The sequence below is a fragment of the Protopterus annectens genome, chromosome 9.part0 (assembly GCF_019279795.1).
Source record: "Protopterus annectens isolate FY-2018-M chromosome 9.part0, PAN1.0, whole genome shotgun sequence".
Lineage (NCBI taxonomy): Eukaryota > Metazoa > Chordata > Ceratodontiformes > Protopteridae > Protopterus > Protopterus annectens.
The window spans coordinates 920,300,611-920,321,449 of record NC_056743.1 but is presented as its reverse complement, the minus strand read 5'-3'; the positions used below and the strand labels follow the sequence as shown (position 1 = coordinate 920,321,449).

The 20,839-nt window shown below is 45.9% G+C and overlaps 1 protein-coding gene across 2 annotated transcripts in view; it reads right to left on the bottom strand.

Moving 5' to 3' along the window:
- DNAJC14 (DnaJ heat shock protein family (Hsp40) member C14) overlaps positions 1 to 20,839 on the bottom strand; it is a 451,504-nt gene that overhangs the window by 192,774 nt on the left and 237,891 nt on the right. For both annotated transcript variants that reach the window (XM_044083663.1, XM_044083664.1), the window contains exon 5: positions 17,158 to 17,318. In XM_044083663.1, the coding sequence (XP_043939598.1) occupies positions 17,158 to 17,318 (161 nt within the window). The remainder of the gene's footprint in view (positions 1 to 17,157; positions 17,319 to 20,839) is intronic.

The window sequence follows — 20,839 nt, the reverse complement described above, 5'->3', positions numbered from 1 at the left end:
AAAGATTCAGAGACCACTCTTAAGGCATCAGAATAGTCAGACTTAACCTGTCTGCTAGAATGTTGGACCGTCCCAGAATGTGCGTTATGAGAAAATGACCGGTGGAGATCGCCCATTCCCACACTCTCATGGCCTTGCAACGAAGGGGGTAAGATCTGGCCCCTCCCTGTTTGTTGATATACCAGACCACTGACATGTTGCCTGATTGAACTGCAATGGTTCCCAGAGGAAGAAAAGCATGAAGGGCCTGCAACGCTACAAGAACCGCCCTCATCTCTAGAACGTTCATGTGCAATCTGGTCTCTATAGGGGATCACAGGCCTTAGACTGTCCTGCCCGAACAATGCACCCCCTCCACCCATGTTGGGAAGCGTCCATGGTCACTGATTTGGACAGGGGCTGGAACAAAGAGTCGTCCCACCAAGATCTCTAGAGAACACATCCACCATAGAAGGGATGACCGACATACTCGACTGAGCTGCACTGGATACGATAGTGGAAGTTCCAACAGGGACCATTGCACAGCTAATGTCCACTGTAGAATTCTCACAGGTAACCAGGTGCATGGAAGAAGCTTTATGGTCACCGCCACTGAACCAAAGGCCCTCAACATTGATTCTGCTGATGGAAAATGAGAATGGTAGATCAGAGACATGAATCCTCAGGTTTTGTACTCTCTCCAAGGTCAGGAAGATTTTGCATTGTAATGTGTCTATCCTTGCCCCAATGTAGTTCATCACCTGGACAGGATTTAGAAGTGATTTGGATCCATTGATTGTGATCCCCAAATGCAGGGCAAGCTTTAAGAAATAGTTCCTGGTTTGAGAAAGTATTTGCCTGGTGGGAGCAGTGAGAAGTCAGTCATCCAGGTATGGATAGACCTGAATCCCCAGAAGCCTCAGGTGAGCCGCTACTACCGCCATCACTTTGGAGAACACCCTGTGGGCTGTGATTAGACCAAAGGGTAGGGCTCGAAAATGGTAATGATCGACTCCTAGCTGGAAGCAGAGGAACCTCCTCCTGGAGCATCTGTGCATCTTTATGTGATAAGCATCCTGGAGGTCTAATGAGCACATCCAGCTGCTCTCTTGCAGGTACGGCATGATTGACTGTAGTGTGACCATCCGGAAATCTTCGTTGGCAACCAACAGGTTCACGGTAGATAGGTTCAGAATGGGCCTCAAGTCCCCCGTTTTCTTTGGCACCAAAAAGAATAGTACAGTTGTGTACCTACCATAAATGTAGATGTTAGTGTGTATTCACTGTTGCAGTCATTACACTTGGGTTATCCTGCTGGCAGGCTACCCGCAGTTGGCCTGAATTCCAAAGTCCTGGTCTGGCGTCGGCTGCTGTCACCTCTTCCCTGACGTCAGAGCGCCAGGGGTATAAAAGATGCAGCTGATGTCATTTACTTGTTTTCTAGCCCCAGATGTCAGGTGCCCCCAAAAGGGTAGGCTATAAAAACATTGCTAATAAAAGCAAGCACTAACATACACAATGCCTTCATCTACAAGCAAATACACCACATAGGTTGCATAGGATAGAGAAGTACAGAGAATTCCCAGCAAAGAAGGGGGTATGGTGGGTGGGTAACCTGGACTGCAACAGTGAATACACTAACATCTACATTTATGGTAGGTACACAACTGTACTATGTTCGTGTTTCACTGTTGCAGTCATTACACTTAGGTTGAATCCCAAAGCTGAGGTAGGGCGGCTGGGTCTAAATAGCATTAGGAGTGGCTATAAGGCCCTGTAGAACTGCAGTGGCAAAGCCTGCTCTGGATTTAGAGTAAAGAGGTAAGTGGTAGTGCTTGGTAAAAGTGTGCACTGAAGTCCAAGTTGCAGCCTCCAAAATATCCTTGGTTGGTACTCCTCTGGAGGAAGACTGCTGAGGTGGCTGTTGCCCTGGTAGAATGTGGTCTAATGTCCTTAGGCACTGATTTGCCATGTTGCGAATAGCAGAAACGAATGCAGTGTCCTATCCATTTTGAAATAGTCTGCTTTGAGATGGCCTTTCTTTGTGATCCTGCAGCATATGCCACTAAAAGCTGCTCAGTCTTTCTGAAAACTTTAGTTTTGTCCATGTAGAAGCATAGCTGTCTGTGTATGTCCAAATAATGCAGAAGTCCCTCCCCTTTATTCTGTGGGTTTGGATAAAAAGTAGGCAAATGAATGGTTTGGTTAAGAGCCACACTGGACACTACCTTAGGCATAAATGTTGGGTTTGTTCTTAGAAAAACCCTGTGCGGATGGAAGATAATAAAAAGTTCCACAGCCATTAATGCCTGTAACTCTGAGACACTTCTTGCTGAAGTTATTGCTAGGAGCAGAGCTGTTTTCCATAAGAATTTTATCTTAGCTGTATTGGCTGGCTCAAAAGGAGGCACTGTGAGTTTTTCCAAGACAAAATTGAGGTCCCATGCAGGTATTGGTGCTCTCCTTGGAAGTCTTATGTTTTTGGCCCCCCTGAGGAACTGCCTAAGCAATGGATGTGAAAAAATTGGTGGTTCTGTATTGTAATGAACTGAAATGGCAGAGGCAGGGATCTTAATTGACGAGAAGGATAGGCCTTTGTCCAGCATTTCAGTCAGATATTGTAAAATCTGAGGAATATCTGGTACAAGCGTGTCAATTCCTTGCGCCTGGTTCCAAGCACAGAATCTCTTCCATTTTTCTGCATAAGATTTCCTGGTGCTGGGCCTCCAAAATAACATCCATAACCGCTTTAGAGAGAGGTGTATTCTGAATGGTTACACTGTCCGCCACGCAGCTAGATTTAAGGTTCTGTGTTGGCTGTGCAGGATCGGATTGTTTTGTTGGGTCAGCAAATGAGGAATTTGAGGCAATGTCCAGGCTGGGCCTTGAGACAAAGCTCCTTAGGATTGGGTACCAGTGTTGGCGTGGCCAATCTGGGGCAATTAGTATCATTTGTGGCTTCTCTTGTCTGACCTTTAGGAGTACCTTTGGGAGGAGAAGCAGTGGAGGAAAGGCATATACTGTAATGGTTGTTTCAGCTGAATGACAAGGCATCCACTTTCCATGCTTGTTTCTGATAAGTCCTTGTGCAGAATCTCTGAAGTTGGAGTTGTGAGGGAAGGCAAAAAGATGTCTGGGCATCTCCATTTCCTTATCATGCTGAAGATTTGTGGATCTAGTTTCCACTTGTGAGTATCCATGAGGTTTCTGCTTAGTTCGTCTGCCAGAGCATTTGTTTTTCCTGGCAGGAATTGTGCTTGCAGGTGTACTTGGTAGGTCAATGCTGTGTTCCATAAAATCATGGCTTGTCTGCAGAGGGGGTAGGAATGTGTGCCCCCCTGCTCGTTTATGTACCACATAACTGTGGTGTTGTCCGTCTTTATCAGCAGCTGTCCTGGATGAAGTAGGTCCTTGAAGGCTGTCAGGGTATTTTGTACAGCTAGCATCTCTTTTTGATTGATGTGAAGATGCCTTTGGCTTGGGGGCCATGTGCCCTGAATACATTTTCCTGTCATGTGGGCCCCCAGGCATAATCTGACGCATCCGTTAGTGTTTGCCTGGCTGTGGGTAAAGTGAATGGCTGTCCCCTGTTGGGATGACAGGCCTGTGCCCACCATCGAAACTCCTGTTGCAGGCAGGGAATGAGTGAAATTAATGATTCCAGGCTGTGGCAATGTTGAGTCCAAACAATTTTTAGATACCATTGTAGTTTCCTCATATGCAGTCTTGCATATGGAATTAGCAGAATGCAGGAGGCCATGTAGCCCAGAGCCTGCAGAACTTTTCTTGCAGATAACTGGGTCTTTGTTGCCATGCTTTCGAAGTAAGAAGTCAGTTGCCTTTGTTTGTCTGGCGTGAGATAAGCCATCTGGGCAGTTGTATTTAAGCTTGCACCCAGGAATATTATCTCTTGAGAGAGTACTAGTTTTGATTTCTTTCCATTTACTGTGCACCCTAGGCAAATTAGTAATCTTTTTACAAATGCCAGATGCTTTAGTAGAATGTCTTTGGTCTCTGCTTGAATAAGGCAGTCGCCCAAGTAGGGATATATTTGAATTCCTCTGTCTGCAAAATGCAATTACTGGTGCCAGGCATTTTGTGAAGACCTTGGGTGCAGTAGATAAGTCAAAGGGCAGTGCAGAGAATTTGTAGTGCATTGAGCCAGCTATGAATCTGAGGTATCTTCTGCAAGATTGTCTGATTGGGACATGCAGGTATGCCATTTTGAGGTCCAAAGTTACAAGCCAAGCCTTCTTTCCCAGCATGGGCAGAAGCTGTTCTAGAGTCAACATTTTGAATTTTGGTACGAACAGAAAAGTATTTAGAATAGACAGGTCCAGAATTGGTCTCCATGCTTTGTCCTTTCTTGGTACTAAGAAAAGTCTTGAGTAAATTCCTTGTCCCTGCTCCTGTTGTGGCACTGGCTGAATGGCCCTCATTTCCATGAGAGATGTTACTTGTTTTTGTGCCTCTGCCCACTGATTATGTGGCAAGTCTGGCATACCTTTTGCCTTTGGAAGGGTGTGAAAGTGGAACCTATAGCCCTGAGAGACTATGTTTAGGACCCATTTGTCCTGTGTGATAGTGTGCCAAATTTGTGAAAAAAGTGCTACTTTCCCCCTAAGGGTGCTGCCAAGAGAGAAATGCTTGGCATTGGCAGAGGGAAGTCATTGAGACTGTTTCCTATATGGCTGTGATTTGTCATCTCCGCTTTTGGAGGTAGAAGCACCCCATTGTTTGGGCCTGTATAAGCCCTGGGGCTGTTGCCTGCCTCTAGGGCATCTGTATCGGCCTCTTTGTGGCCTGTCTGACACAGGAAAGGACCAATTTCTCAGGCGGCCAGTTCCTGCTAAATCTGGGTGGCTGTACCTGTAAGAAAGCCTTCATTGTCTGCATAGATTTAGCTTTATCCTCCATTTTCTTCAACACCTCTTCTGCCTCAACACCAAAGTATCATGCTGTAATGGAGCATCCAATAATTTTGCTTTATCACCACCAGGCAGAGTCTGTTCCTTTAACCAAGCATGCCTTCTAATAACAGAACCTGTTACAGCGGCCCTGCAAGAGACCTCCAGTGAATCTTAACCACATTGCAAAGTATGTTTTCCCACTTGTTCAGCTGCATGCAATAAATCCTGCAATTCTTTGTTCTCAGAACATTCGGAATTTGTCAACGTTTTCTGTTTTAACAAAGACATTAAGTACTGCTGATATTTGGGCATATGAAAGTGACAATTTAAAGCCCTTACAGCCAAGGTAGCAGAAGTGTAGACTTTTTTTCCCATCTGTCCAGTGCCCTAGAATCTCAGAGGGGACAGGATTTTTAGCAGAAGCAGCCGTGACCCCTTTGGGACCCTGAGAAATAGTTTCTGGGTCAGCAGCAGGGTTTTTATATACAAATTTATGAAAATCTGGAACCCTGTAGTATCTGTCCAGCTTAACAGGTGCAGGAGGTAGAGTCTCAGGAGACCAGCCAGACTCTGAAAATACATCTACAATGTCTAGAACAGGTGGAATTGCAAGACGTCTGCGCTGAAAGTCTCTAAACCTTTTCTTAGAATCTGAATAATCTTGGCTCTCCCAGTGGAAATGCTCCCTCATGGTATGCAGGGCTTCCCCAAGAGTAATCCTCAGGAGGAGAAGCTAAGGAATAGATTCTTCAGCATCAGAATCCTCATAGGGAGGAATAAAGTATCCCTGTTCTGAAGAGGAGTCAGAGGAAATGGAAACCTGATCAGAGGAACCATATTCAGTATCTTGCCTAGGCCTCTTATCAGGAGGGGGATGGGAACCCCTGATGAAAGTAATTAGGTCTTCGGCCATTTTGAACATCTGTTTCTTAGGCATAGAAGTTTGTCCTAGAGAATGCTGTACTTGTTTCCTTGTCTTTAAAACTGTTTTAGACTTTGTCTTGGATGCTGAAGTAGGCTTGATATAAAGCTGTGTAGGTCTGAAAACACCCTCAGAAGCTGATGCCTGCTCAGCGGCTCCAGACCCATCTGAGGGATTATTTTCCTAAGGGCCAATACCTTGAGTATCCAGAGGCCTACTCGTGGGAGTCGGAGGCAGCCTGTGGCTCTGAAGTAGCGGGTGTCAGGGGCTGCGAAAGCGCCTCAATGAGCACCGGCGAACCAGCGACTGGTATAGAAGAGGCTTAGTCGGTTTTGGACCTCAGATGCCTGTCCTTTTCTTTCTCCTTGCGCTTTTTTATGAATACCGGTCGTCGGTTGTTCCGACGGCATTATATAGTTAAACCTTCGGTCAAAGTAATGAAAAGCAAAATCGTACAGACGCTTAATAGTTCGTTGGTTAAATCTAGCACAAAACTGACAACTAGCAACGTCGTGTTCAGGGCCTAGGCAAGGAGTACAGTAAGAATGAAAATCATTATGAGATATTTGCTTCCCACAAGAAATACAATTAACTTTTTCTGACATCTGTCTGGAGCAAGAAAAAAAAGTTTCCCCAATGGGGTATTTAGCTTTATAGAAGACTTCGGATCTGAAATTCAATTTTGAAAATCTCAGGAGTCGGCTGACCGGCACTTGCAAACTGCTTTTGCTTCAGGCACCGCACGGCAAAAAAGACTGAAGAAAATGGCGTCGGCTGCATCTTTTATACCCCTGGCATGTCAGGGAAGAGGTGATAGCAACAGACGCCGGACCAGGACTTTGGAATTTAGGCCGAATGCGGGTAGCCTACCAGCAGGATAACCCAAGTGTAATGACTGCAACAGTGAAACACGATGAACATCTGGAGTAGAAGCCCAATCCGGACTGATCTGGGTGAACGGTTTCGATGGCTCAATTTCCTAGCAGCTTGGAAATTTCCTGTGCTGCTGCCTCCCTTTGTGTGGGTAGTACGTCCGGGAGGAACCACAAAGGGGATAGAGTATCCCCTGGATATGATCTGAGGCACCCAGCAGTCCGATATTATGGACTCCCATGCTGCCAGGTGCAAGGACAATTGTCCCCCAACTGCCTCCAGAGTAGAGCAGTCTGGCAACCCCTCAGGGTTGCTATCCGGGCCTATCAAAGAAAGGTTTTAGATCCAAAATTCCTCTGACCCCCCCTGCCTCTGGGCTGGCATCCATTCTGTCATCCCTGCCTATGGGGGAAGAAGAGCCCTGAGTGTCCAGGAATACTGTTACTTCCGGAACCAAATCTTCTTTTGCCCTTCTAATTCCAAGGAAAAGGATCTTTGAGGGTTCGAGAAGTGGATTCCAATGACAGACAGTGTCTTCCTGTCCTTCTCACTCTGGACTAAAGTCTCTGATGGTCTTACCAAAAAGGGTAGAGCCGTCATAAGGAGCATTGGCAAAAGATGCCTTGAAAGGTTCCAGAAACTGACAGTGAGCCAGGCATTGTGCCTCATGGACACGCCAGACCCAGCCGTTGCTTCAGTAGCATGTGAAAGAAGTCGCATGGACGTTTTGGAGACTGCTTACAAAGTGGCCATCCTCGCGGAGAACAAGTCCTTGTCCTCCTGCGACATGGACTTAGGGGGAGACTCCACCAGCTCCTTGACCAGTGTGCACTGGAGTCCTGTGACGTTGGCCAAGTAGTTCAGTGCCCTAAATGAAGAGATTGCTAACACAAACCTGCTTCCCTAAGCAGTCATCATCCGCAACTCTCGGTCAGGATGCACCAAGGAACTCTCCTGGGCTAGTTCTTTCTTTGTGACTGCTGCTACCACCATAGTGTCTACGATGGAGCCCTTGATGTTAAGTTGTCTATCTCGCCTTCGTTCTTGCTGGTAGGGATCGGAGCCGATCCTCGGCTCCGACTTGGCCATCTTTTATAGCTCATGAGCTGTTTACTGGCTCGAGGCTACCCCTTATCCCATGATGCCTAGCGCTAGCTACCTAGATCTCGTCTGCCGCTTCAGCTGCGAGGTGTCGTTTTTTTTTACTGGCTCAGGCTTGTATTAAGTTTCTTATTGAACTTTTCTTCTAAGATTAGTGTTTTTTCGGGAGTTATTGTTTAGTTTTTAGTCTCTATATCTTGTTGTGTTAGCCAAGTACACTCTACTCCCCCCCCCCCTTAGAACTCGTTTAAATTGGAGATATCCCCCTCCCCCTCCTATCCCTTTGTCAGGTTAGCGCTTAATTTCAAGGCTTTCCTTCCATCTTCCTTTAGGTAGCCGTTTAAGTTAGAGGCTTCCTAGTTTAAAAAAAAAAAATCTTAAGCTTTAGCTGTAGTATACAGTGTTTTTTTTTCTCTTTTTTGCCGTTATTGGTGTGGTGGTATTTTGTTATAGCTTTTCGGCCTTTTGGCTAGGTTCAGTGTAGTATCTCTTCAGGAATTTTGTCGGATTCAGGATGTCTAAAGAATCCAAGGTATCTGGATTCAAGAAGTGTGACTCATGCTGTCAGAAAATGTCTCTGACAGATGGGCACACTTCTTGCGTCTACTGCTTAGGCGCAGTGCACCTGCAGGACTCTTGTTCTATATGCCATGCATTTAGTCCAAGAGTTCTGCAGGAGCATAAAAATAATCTTATTCTTAGGGGTCTTTTAAAGCCCCAGGATTCACTGGCAAAGGCTCAGCCTGTGAAATCCCCAAAACCGACCAAATCGTCGGCTCCAAGCTCGGAGCAGTCATTGGTTCAGACTTTACCTGCCACTTCAGTTCTGGACGGAATTGATGAGACTATTTCCCCGTCGGCTCCATCAGAATCTTCGGAGCAGTCATGGAGCCACAAGAAGCTGAGGTCCCCTTCACTGGAGTCCATACATTCGGCTCCTCATTCTCCCTTGCTTTAGAGTGAGCACTGTCACAGATCTTCCCCTATCCTCTCAGTCCTCTAGGCTCTCTGATCATGACGTGGAGAGTGGTCAGTAGGTTGCCGAAGTCGCAGGCACTTGCCAAGATGTTGTCCAGCCCTCAACAGGTTGTCTGCTCAGTCCACTTCTATCAATGTTGCTCCTCAGACTCCTTTGAGCTCGGGGCCAGAGTTCGTAGGGGTTAGAGTCGTGGAACCGTCTGCTCCGATAACTATTTCTCCTTCGGTTCCATCGTCTGCTCAGATTCCCTCGATGGTACCGCCCATTGAGGGATCTGGGCGCCAAGGCACCCTCGTCGGCTCCGAGGGGGCGAGTGGCATCGGACCCTTGTCCGACCCCATTCTCCCTCTCGGAGCTTCGGCGCAGGTGAGTTTGGCTCCTACATCGGCCTCGGAGCCATCTCCCTCGGTGCGGAGAAGGATTCCGATTTCCTCGAACTGGATCCTTCTCTGCATTGTGGCAGGGATGCCTTCGATGTCATGAGGAGTGTGCTGGCCTCTGATTCAGCTCCACGATCGACCCCACCGGCTCCGTCCCCTGCAGTGCCTGTGCCAACCTCTGCTCCTCCTCCAGACCCCAAGCATGGGGAACCAGCTCTCCAGGGCACCCCATTGGGTGTTGCTTCTTCCGAGGCCTCCCCTGATCATTCAGAGGAGCCCCCTCGTAAGAAGTACAAGAGGAAGCACATTGACCCCCCTGAGTCTGTCACTTCTGATACAGACTTAGATGATTAGGAAAGGTCCCGGAGGTCCCCCTCTAAAGATGTTTCCTTCTCGGACATCTTAGAAATAATTAAGCAGAGGGGGAACTGGAGTCCCCTAGCCCCTACAGAGGATGAGTCTGTATTCCTGGATGCGTTTGGTTCCTGACCTTCCACACCTCCTGGGTTTCTCCACCTTTTGATCCACTCATGTCTGTGGTGGCTCGAAAGGTTTGGTCAGCCCCGGATACAATGGAACCAACCCCGGGGAGAACTGGCAAGTTTATCACTGCACCCCTTGATAAGCAGTTCCTTACCAAAGGTGTTCCTGTGGATGCCATGGTGGTAGCAGCAGCCACTAAAAAGGAGTTAGCGGAAACTTCTTCGTCTGTCCATCCTCCTAACAAGGAGTCTAGGACTATGGATAGATATGGAAGAGAATGTTTGCTTCAGCGACCTTTTCTATGAGGTCACTGAAGTACTTATGCCATTTTATCCGGCTTCAGAGGGATCTCATTAAAGTGCTCGGAGATGCCCTTCAAGATCCGTCAGCTGAAGGGGCTCAAGCTAAAGTGGCTTCCCAGCTGGTGACCCTTAATTCTGTAGTCAACTCCTCCATGAGGCTCATTTCCTATGCAGCCGATGGTGCGAGTAGAGCTGCAGGTACAGGCGTGGCCCTTAGGAGACCCGCATGGATGCGGCTGTGTAATTTTGCGGAACCCTTTAGAGCATCATTCACCAACACCCCCTTTGACGGTTCCTTTCTTTTTGGACCACAGGTGAAAGACAATGACTAGGTGTGAGCAAGAAGGCAAGACTCTCTCTGCCGTGGGAGTCCATTTTTCCACTCCTTCCAGACCATACCCCAAGGGTCAGAAGAGTGGTAAAATGTGGTTCCGAAAATCCCAGTGAGCCCCGCCTGACACAGCGATTTTTCCTCCAGGGGCAGAGGAGGAAACAACAGACGCCGCCCTCATGGCAGAGGGGGTCAGCAGAACCAGGGCAGCAGAGAATCCTTCTCTGAGAAGCCCTTCCAGCATCTCTGAAGGGTTGCCCGGCTGCCTGTCCCTGGTGGCAATCAGTTGAAGACTCACTGTACCCAAAAGCCTGGCAAAGTTTAACGCAAGACAAATGGGTACAGTCAAATATATCCAGAGGTTACAAAATCCCTTTCTCTCAGCCCCCCTTACAGTCAAGCAAATCCCTTCCAGATGTTCCACCCAATCTGAGGGACCAAGCAGTCATAGACGTTTCAAAACTTTTTTTTTTTTTTTTTTTTTTTTTTTTTAACAGAGTCATCCAGGAAGTCCCGGAAGACCAACACGGATCCGGAACGTACTCAAGGTTCTTTTTGGTACCAAAAAAGACAGGGGACTGGAGTCTGATTCTGGATCTCAGCAGACTAAACAAGTCTGTTCAAAGAACAAAGTTTGGGATGGTCACGCTACAGTCCATTCTACCCTTTCTGGGTCAGGACAATTGGATGTGCTCCATAGATCTTCAGGATGTGTACTATCACATCAAAATGGACAGGCGCTCCAGAATATTCCTTCGCTTCCAGCTGGGAGCCAGTCATTACCAGTTCAGAGCTCTGTCCTTTGGTCTCACCACAGCCCCCAGGGTGTTCACCAAATGTATGGCAGTGGTCACAGCTCACCTGAGACATCAAGGATTCCAGGTGTTTCCTTATCTAGACTGGCTCCTCACTGCTACTACCAGGCATCAACTTCTGCAAGCCAGGGACTACACAATCACAATCTGCTCCCAGCTAGGCATTACAATAAACTTCGAAAAATCTGCCTTGTTGCCCTGTCAATTTATCACCTATATAGGAGCAGACACAAGGAACATGTCTGCAAGGCTTCCGCCAGACAGGGTATCGTTAATCCACCAGCAAGTACAAATTCTAATGCAGAGCAAAAGGATCCAAGTCAGATTCGTCCTTCAAACTCTGGGTTCCATGGCAACGGAAATTCTCCTAATCCCTCTGGCCTGCTTTCACATGAGAATCCTTCAGTGGCTTCTGTTCACACAGTGGTCTTTCCAACAGCTTCCCATGTCTCACATGATTATGATTACAGAAGCATGCAAAAGGCACCTTTCCTGGTGGATGGTCTCCCCACTAGTGTCTCAGGGCAGACCCTTCATTCAGCCCCCTCCGGTTGCCACAGTGACCACAGACGCCTCCCTGATAGGATTGGGGGGCATTATCACGGCATGACAGTCCAAGGCACTTGGCAGCCTCACGAGTACCATCTGCATATAAACATTTTAGAAATGAGAGCTGTGCTCTTAGCGTTGCAAGCTCTTCAGGACTCTCTTCCTTCTGGGACCATTGCAATTCAAACAGATAATATGTCAGTGGTGTGGTACATCAACAAGCAGGGCGCAACCAGGTCCTACCCCCCTATGTCAAGAAGCACTCAGACTCTGGCAGTGGGCGATTTCCTCCCAATGATTTCTGATTGCGACGCACGTCCCTGGGAGGTCCAACGTCATAGCGGACAGGCTCAGCAGAGCTATTCTCATGCCTCACAAGTGGTCTCTGAATCAGGTAGTTGCGGATCTGATCTTCCGCAAATGGGGACAACCTTGATGCGACCTTTTTGCCACCCCCTTCAACAGCAAATGCAGCAACTACTTCTTCCGCTTCCTGGTCATTCTTCCAGAGACGCTCTAGTCCACGATTGGCCTCAGGGACTTCTTTATGCCTTCCCTCTGTTTCCCCCGATACCAAAACTCATACAGAAAGCAATGTCGTTGGGTTGTAGAATGATCCTCATTGCCCCCTACTGGCCTCGACAGATATGGTTCCCATTCCTGCACCATTACCTTCTCGAGCAGCCTTGGACTCTGGATCCGATTCCAGACCTACTGATTCATCAATCAGGTGGGCTGCATCAGTCCCTTCAAACACTCCAGCTCACAGCTTGGTTGCTCCACTTCCAACCTTAGCCAGGCTTCCCAGCATTTAACCGGCCGTATGTGAAACTGTCTCCTCTCACAAGTCCACCACTAGAAGGACTTATGCTAGCGAATGAAAACGTTTTTCTTGTTGGGCGGAGGCTAGGAACATAGATCCCTTTTCTGCCCCAGTCCACGAAATCTTGGAGTTCTTAGCAGAACTTTTTCATTCTGGGTCCGCTTCTGCTACAATCAGGGTTCAATTAGCGGCCATCTCAAACTTTCATGTTGGGTTGTCTAATGCAAACATTATGTCTCATAAGCTATGTAAAGCTTTTCTAAGAGGGACTACTCTCCTTAGACCCCCAGTGAGAGATCCCCCTCCTCCTTGGAACCTAAACCTGGTACTAACCTCCTTAGTTATGCCCCCTTTTGAACCTGCAGTGTCCTGCTCCATTAAGTTCCTATCTTGGAAAACTCTTTCTGGTAGCTATTACTTCAGCCAGATGGTAGCTATTACTTCAGCCAGACGTGTCTCTGAACTTCAGGCACTATGTGTCTGTCCTCCATACTCTGTTTTTCATAAGGACAGTGTTGCTCTGAGGACTAATCCCTCTTTCCTTCCTAAAGTCTGCTCAGAAAATAATTTAAAGCAATCTATAGACCTACCTGTGTTTTTTCCTAACCACACCAACAAGACAGAATACAAAATTACATCAATTGGATGTTCATAGACAATTGCATTTTTACCTGCATAGGACAAAAGATATAAGGAAGTCGGACCAACTATTTCTTTCCTATGCTCTAGGAAAACAAGGTCTCCCAGTTTCCAAAGTGACCTTTATCCAGATGGTTGTCTCACATTACTTTCATCTATCAACTGAGAAACAAAGCGTTATCAATTAAACCAAAAGGTCATTCTACTAGGGCTTTGGCCACCTCTGTAGCCTTCCAGTCTAGGTTGCCCACGGACTATCTGTGCAGCTGCTACGTGGGCAAACCCTCATACCTTTATTTCTCATTACAAGCTAGATATGGTCTCCAGGAGCAGAGCTAACTTTGGTTCCACTGTTCTGAAAAGTCTGTTCCAATGAGCCGCCCACGATTGTAGGTGCTAGGGACGCAGTCCCAACCAGCAAGAACAAAGGCGAGATAGACAACTTAACAAAAAGAAGTTATGTACCTACCATAACGTTCCATGTTAGTTGTCTTCATCTCACCTTCTTTCTTGCATCCCACCCTCCATTCCCCTATTCTATTGGACTGAGAGGAGTTCAAGTTTCACTGGCTGAGTGTTCTCTGGTTGTTTCATCTACTGACTTAGAGTATGACAGGTGTGCTCAACATTTTGTTTGGAGAGGTTCATTCTCTAGCTATGGCTACGGTTAGCTATTTCAAACGAGATCTGGGTAGCTAGCGCTAGGCATCATGGGATAAGGGGTAGCCTTGTGCCAGTAAACAGCTCTCGAGCAACAGATGGCGGAGTCAGAGCAGAGGATCGGCTCCGATCCCAACCAGCAAGAAAGAAGACGAGATGAAGACAACCAACATGGAATGTTATGGTAGGTACATAACGTTTTTTTCCATGCAGGCCTATCTGAAGGTAGATTCAAGATCTTATCAGGCCTTTTTGAGGATTGGTTCCACTATTTCCGGCTCCTTCCAGGCCCGCGAGGTGACCAGGTCCACCAAGGGATCTGCGGGAGGGAACACCCAGTAAGTAGATGGGCCCGTGTCGAAAGCTTCCAGGAACACAGACTCTTCAGAAGAAGGTTTGGGGGCGGACCAACTTCCCCATTGGCATAGGATTTCCATGATGTCTCCAAAGGAGACATCCTCAGGTGGTGACCTAGAGGAACCTTCCCCATCATCCAAATCCGTATCCTCTGTGAGGGACGGGGGGGGGGGTACAAGTGACTCCTCTTACATGTATGCTTGCAAGGCACACCTCTGGTGGGGCTCTCCGGGGGAACTCGCAAGCCACTTGTTCCGCAGGGGGAACTGTCTTGGGCTACTCGAGCATGGGCTGTCCCCTCTGGTAAAATGATGGGATTCGTAGAAAGAGCAGAGGGGATAGTCAAGGGTCTCTATCCAGCAGAGAACCCGTTCTACCATGTCAAACACCAAGGAAAAGCGAACCTCCTGGGGAACCAATAAGGAAGCCGGTCTTCCCGGATCCTACATGAGAATCAGAGCCGGGCCGAAAGTAAACAGAGCTCCGAGGGAGGAAACGTGGCCTGAGCTAGTCGGATCTGATAAGCTCCAATCAGCTGTTGGCGCTGAGGAAGCAGGTACCATCGGCGCTGACCCCGTGACTAAAGCCATACTCGGATCAGAGTACTCTGAACCTGGTGGACGGATCAGAGAAGGAGAAATCGGTGTAAAAAAGGGAAGCTAGCTCCCACCTCCTGAGGGAGAGGGGGCTGGAAAGACCCCCATCTGAAGCAGAGTACGAATGAACCTTCTCATGATTTTATCCATGTCAACTTCAGATAAGAACCACGTGGACCTCAACGAGGCCATGGACTAAGACCTTGCGGGTCAAAGAACTGAGGCCCTAGATGGAGAGCGCGCGTCTCCGGCTCTGGGGAAAATCTCGAAAATATGGGCAGAGTGGATCCTATGTTGACTTTTGGCAGGAGAAGGGAGGTCTGGAGACCCCTTACGTTTTTCTGGTCTGGAGTTTGGCTCTTCTCTATGCTCCTTTTCCGCTCCACTTCCACAGGCTTTGAAACGGGAGGTTGAGTCCCAGCCTGGAAGGGAGGACAAGTAAGGGCAAGAGAGGAAGGAGAGGCGGCCACAGCAGCCACTGAGACCAAGGACGAGGCAACCGCCTCAGAAGTGGGAAGAAGGCCTTTCAGGGCCAACTTAGCCCTCCTGCCCTTGACTGCGCACGGGTTAAAACCCGTGCAAATAGAGCAGTCAGTACTTAGATGGGCAACGCCCAAGCACATTACATAAATTGTCTGGCCATCTGCTGGAGACAATTTATGGCCACACTCGGTGCATCTTTTAAACACAGGCTTATCAGCCACTCAGACAAGATGAGGGAAAACAAGGAGAGAAAAATAAACACAGGCTTATCAGCTTCTCAGACAAGATGAGGGAAAACAAGGAGAGAAAAAAATTACTAGTTTTCCCATTTAAAACCACTCACCACACTCAATCACATAGAACACACTGAGGGGAGGAGGGGAAGCAAGTACACTAACAAACTACAAGTTAAATTTCACATTGCACCAGCAAGGAGAGGTGGAGGGTACCTACACTAACACACTATAGTAATATTTAGAGAGAAAAGTCTTCTAAAAAGCTTTCAAAAACCCACTTACTACTCGGAGCTCAGGAAATCACAATAACTCAAGCCGCGGCAAACGAGATCTGGGGGTTGGAAGGTAGTGGAGGTGTATTACGGGTAAGAGGAGGTTCTTGGAGCTCGGAGCAGATGCTAGTGAAATGGCTGGCTCGGATCAGATATGGCTCCAGTATCCCACAGGATGAAGACCAAATAAAGTATTTGCTTACATTATGGATGTCTTAAAGCATCTATCCAAGAGGGAGTAAAATTAAGAAAATATTTTCATTTAAAAGGTTTGCTGAGGAGCTACACCATTTTTGAAATCAATAAGATCAATAAACTGTTTCTGAAGTAATCCCTGGATGAAAACGGGTTGCTAAAGGCCAAAAAGCAAGTTTTCATGGAGAATATCATAACAAGCTGGACAGATTTGAACAGGGGTGGTAAGCAGGGTGGTGCAACTGTAAGAAATGTTTGGGAGGACAAGATCAAGAAGATTCACGTCTCTGGTGGGCAGAAAGACCATTCAGTCAAGTGTATTGGCATTTATAATGCCCAGAAATCACTGAACATATCTGCTACTTGTAGTACATTTGCCAGTTTGTGTCTGGACAGCTGAAGTGAAAAAAAGTCAACATTCAAGCCAAACCAAGAACCTTTAACTGGCTAAAATATTTTGCATGCTCTGAAGGAGTGCTGGAGTGGGATTGGTAATTAGCTATACATTCAGTAGGATTACTACATTAACTAGGACTTCAACCAGTTCCAGAATTGTATCACGGAGCAAATAAGTGTGGCTATGGAGTTTACAGGTAAGTACATACACTCCCCAACTGTTGCCAACGGATCTGAATGCATGATAGGCATTACACTCAGGAATGCAGGGAAGGGCATATAGTCTTCTATAATTATAAAAATGCCTTCAAGGTTAAGGAAGATATAATGTTCAGAGATTATGTTGTTCAAGATCAGGCATTCAGCACTGCTACTTTGATGTTATCCATCTTAAAGACCGTTATACTAGGATGTCCATCAAGTGAACTCTGCCTAAAAAATGCATTATGGAGGTAGTAAAGTTTAGCTACTATGAAAAAATCCAGGGATGAAAGATGGAGGATGTACCTGGCAAAACAGATCTACTGACCATTTCATATCAACATTTACACTGGATCCCCCTAGACACCAACTTACTAGCCTAAATACAAATTTATTGGCTCTTTTCTCTCTAGCCTTCAGACACATTAAACAGCAAACAAAAGTTATGTTGCTGCTATGAGCACATTAATTGGTTAATCACTACAGTAAATTAAGTGTTTTTTTAAAGGCATCCCATTTATCAAATTAGATTTTCTCAGACCTCAAGATTCGCAGCCTGGTCATTAAACTGGCCAAGCTTTAAAACAACGGTTACCAATGCAGACCATATATGATGTTATTACACATCCATCAACACACATTCACAAAATCTTTATTTGCTGCATATATACCCACCTGTGATATCATAGACCTTTCCATCCATCATAGCAAAATAGGTGATCCTCAGTCCTAACAAACTGGATTCTGCCCAAAAGTCCCCTTCCTCCACAGGGTGCATCTTATTGCATTCAGCACAAAATCTGGCACACAAGGGGCTACGGTCCATCTCAAACCTCCTGTGACATAATAAACAGCACAATCAGCTCTGATGAGCATCAGTAAATACACCAAGCATGAAAAAATACATCATCCAATTAGAAGCAGTGATACAAACAAAGATATCTACAGGCATACACATTTGTATTTTTTATTCTGGTCATCTCAAATTTTACTGCCATGTCTGAATGTCAGCATAAAGAAATTTTTTTAAAGAAATAGTGTTGGTCCACTAAGAAAACACAGACACTGGAACACAGATAAGATGCAATACCTTTTAATGGTCCAACAAAGGTTTTGCAATTATTTGAGCTTTCCAGCTGGCATGAGCCCTTCGCCAGGGGTTAAGTTACGGAGGTCAGATACAGTGCTTAAATATCACAAGTGCCTGTAACGGGAAGATCATCATTTGTTTCCAATTGTCTAAAAAAGAAAACTTGAAAGACTAGTGTGGAAAAAATGCAGCTCAAACTATACCTCAACACGCACAGTGTGTGTTACATGAGAGTAAGCGAAACTGTATAATACAGGGTCATGCCATACTTTAAAAATTAATGTTTGGCATGCTACATTAGAATTTGTATTTATTTAGCAGAGAAAAGAACACTAAGACTGCTCTGAAATTTACTTGGATAATAAATATCAAAACAACAGATGTAGTTACATCCAGAGAAGGAAAAGAAGTTATAATTTGTAAGTTGTTTTTCTGTACGAGTGCCATCCCTTCAGAGAAGATACTAGTGTAACATCTACCCAAGTTCGTGGTAGTTCAGGTGGATGTGAAAGATCCTATGGCACTTAACAAAAAAGAATAAGGGCCTTTACTAAAACATTTTATTTCACAATTAAAATAAACACATCTGACCTTCCTATTTCACAGAAAAAACACCAGGCCTTAATTTTCACTGAAGTGCTATTTTCTATTAAGCAGCACATCTTCAAAAATGTCTATTACAGATTTTACTTGATACATTCTCATCACAATATCTAAAATAAACAATTTTCTATACTCATCTTCTCTAATTCCTAAACTGTAAGCTTCCCCCTCTCAAATAAGCCTAGAATTTTCTGCATTAACAAAGTAGAGGAAGGTACACAGTTGTGTACGACTTATTACACTAGTAGACACTACAGTAGATATCCATCTGATCACTGTTGCATTTTTCCAAACAGATGGGTTTCACTACTGATGTCCAACAGCATTACACTAGTTTAAACCTACCCAGGAGTATACAAATGAGACATGACCTCAGCTTGTAAGCTCAGAGATATACAAGTGGATATACGAGCGTAAATCCTCAGATCTTCTCCAGGCAAGTACAATGAAGACGAGTAGCTTGCCAGGAGGGGCATTAGAGGAGATGAGAGGGCTCCTTCGGTTCTAGGGTATACTAGTCTGAGAAGGTAATAAGGAGGAGAGAGAATGCAAGAAAGGAGAGAGGGTGAAGGAATACTACAACAGTGATCAGTAGGACATCTACTGTTATGGTAAGTTATTACACAACTGTACTATATTCTGACTAAAATCACTGTTGCAGTATTCCAAACAGATGGGTGATTCACAAAGTCTAAGGGAACATAAGGGAGGATTGGCTGAGAAGGGGGAGAACTGTCCAGAAAGGAATGACCTTGGAAAAGCAGCTCTGGACTTGAAAGGCAATTGTTCTGTAGTATTTAGTGAAAGTATGTAAAGAAGACCAAATACCAGCTTCCAGTATGGATATGGAATCTACCCCCTTTGTAGAAAGCCCCAAACGAGATCACAGCTATAGTGGAATGATTGCTTGGAAAGGAAGACAAGGATTTGCCATGAAGCAAGTAACAAAAGGAGATGGACCTAGAAAATTCAGCTGGCAATATAGTCTGTTTAGACACTGGCTGGCCCAGTTTAGAGTCCAAGAAAGAAACAAACAGCTGATCTGACTTACAAATGGACTTAGCCTTGTCCAGATAGAATCTTAGTTGTCGGTTTACATCTAGAAAATGAAGACGTCTAACTTCTGTTCTGCTGGTCATGACAGCAGGCAGATTGATAGCCTAGGTGAGCAATGATTCATTTACCACTTTTGGCATAAAAGTGGGTTTGACCCTCAGGAATACCCTGTCCTTATGGAAAATAAAAGGTAGGGCAGCCATGAGTGCCTGTATTTCTGACACTCCTTGCAGAAGTGATAGCCTGCGACAAAATAGTTTTACAGGTGCAGAATTCGACAGTAGAAGTGGATGCCTCAAAAGGAGGTAGAGTGAGTTTCTAGCTTAACACTGAAATCCCAAGGAGGGGGTACAGGTTCCCTTGGGGGGGGGGGTTAAATGTAGCTCCCCTTTTAGATACTGTTTGACCTCAAGCCAGAACATAGCAGGTGGGCTGAGAGGGTAGGCAGGCTGAAATAGCTGAAAGGTTGGCTTCAATAAAGAAAAAGGCCAGACCTTTCTTCATTACCTCACACAAATAAAATAAAACGAGAACCTCTAAATTTGTAGGGTCCTGACTGCTTACATAAAATACAGAAAATCTATATTTCGCTATTTTGGATTTTTGTGTGGTGGGTTTCCTTTCCTCCTGAAGAACCCAAGTCCTCATAGCTGGTGTCTGGAAAAGATCAGAATACAATAATCCACAAGCTTAGACTGAGGGAAGATAGGCTGGGATGAAACAATGAGCTCTTCTATTGTGTGATCAGGTCCACTTTGATGGGTTGCTTGTGGTGATTGCCCCTGTCAAAGTGATACAGAAGGGGGAACCAACGCTGCCTAAGCCAAAATGAAGTCACCAACAGTATTTGTTTTTTTTTTGTTTTCCATTTTGGATCTTTAGTAAAACTTCTGGTAGCAGAGGAATTGGAGGAAAGGCATAAATGAAACTTCATTGTCCATTGGAAGAATAGTGCATCTGTTCTTCATACTAAGGGACAGGAAGTCCTGGGGCAAAAAACAGGGAGTTGTCTGTTGCTCTTCGAGGCAAACACGTCCATCTGTAGTATTCTCCACCTGTGCACTATGTCTAGACCACCTGCTTTTTGAAGGTCCACTCACAGGGGAATTAGATGGACTTGCACAGGGAATCTTCCAGGACATTGTCCTGGAACAGAATGTAAACTGCTTGAAGGGGCATGCCTAACTAGGTGGCCAGGTCGCAAGCAATCTGAGCCAACCTGCACAACTGGTAGGACCTACTTCTTCCTGGCTTATTACTGTACCACAACTGTTGTGTCTGAATACAAGCAGAGGTCCTAGTTTCCAGACTTGGGCAAAAAATTAAACGACCTAAATGACAGCCTTCATTGCTTTCAAGCTGATGGATTCTTTGAGGCTGGATTGCCAAGGACCCTGGACTTTGTGTATGCCAGTTCATGCACCCCAAGCCTTGTCAAAGATATCTGTCTACATTCCCTGACTCTGGGTCAGTGCCTTGAAAGGCAATCCTGGATTGAGGGTCATCTGCATCACCTACCACACGATCCCTGAGACAAGCCACAAAGAAGGTATGTACATGTGCAGGGTGGTGAAAGTGTGGAGATTCACCCCCAAATGAAAAATTTTT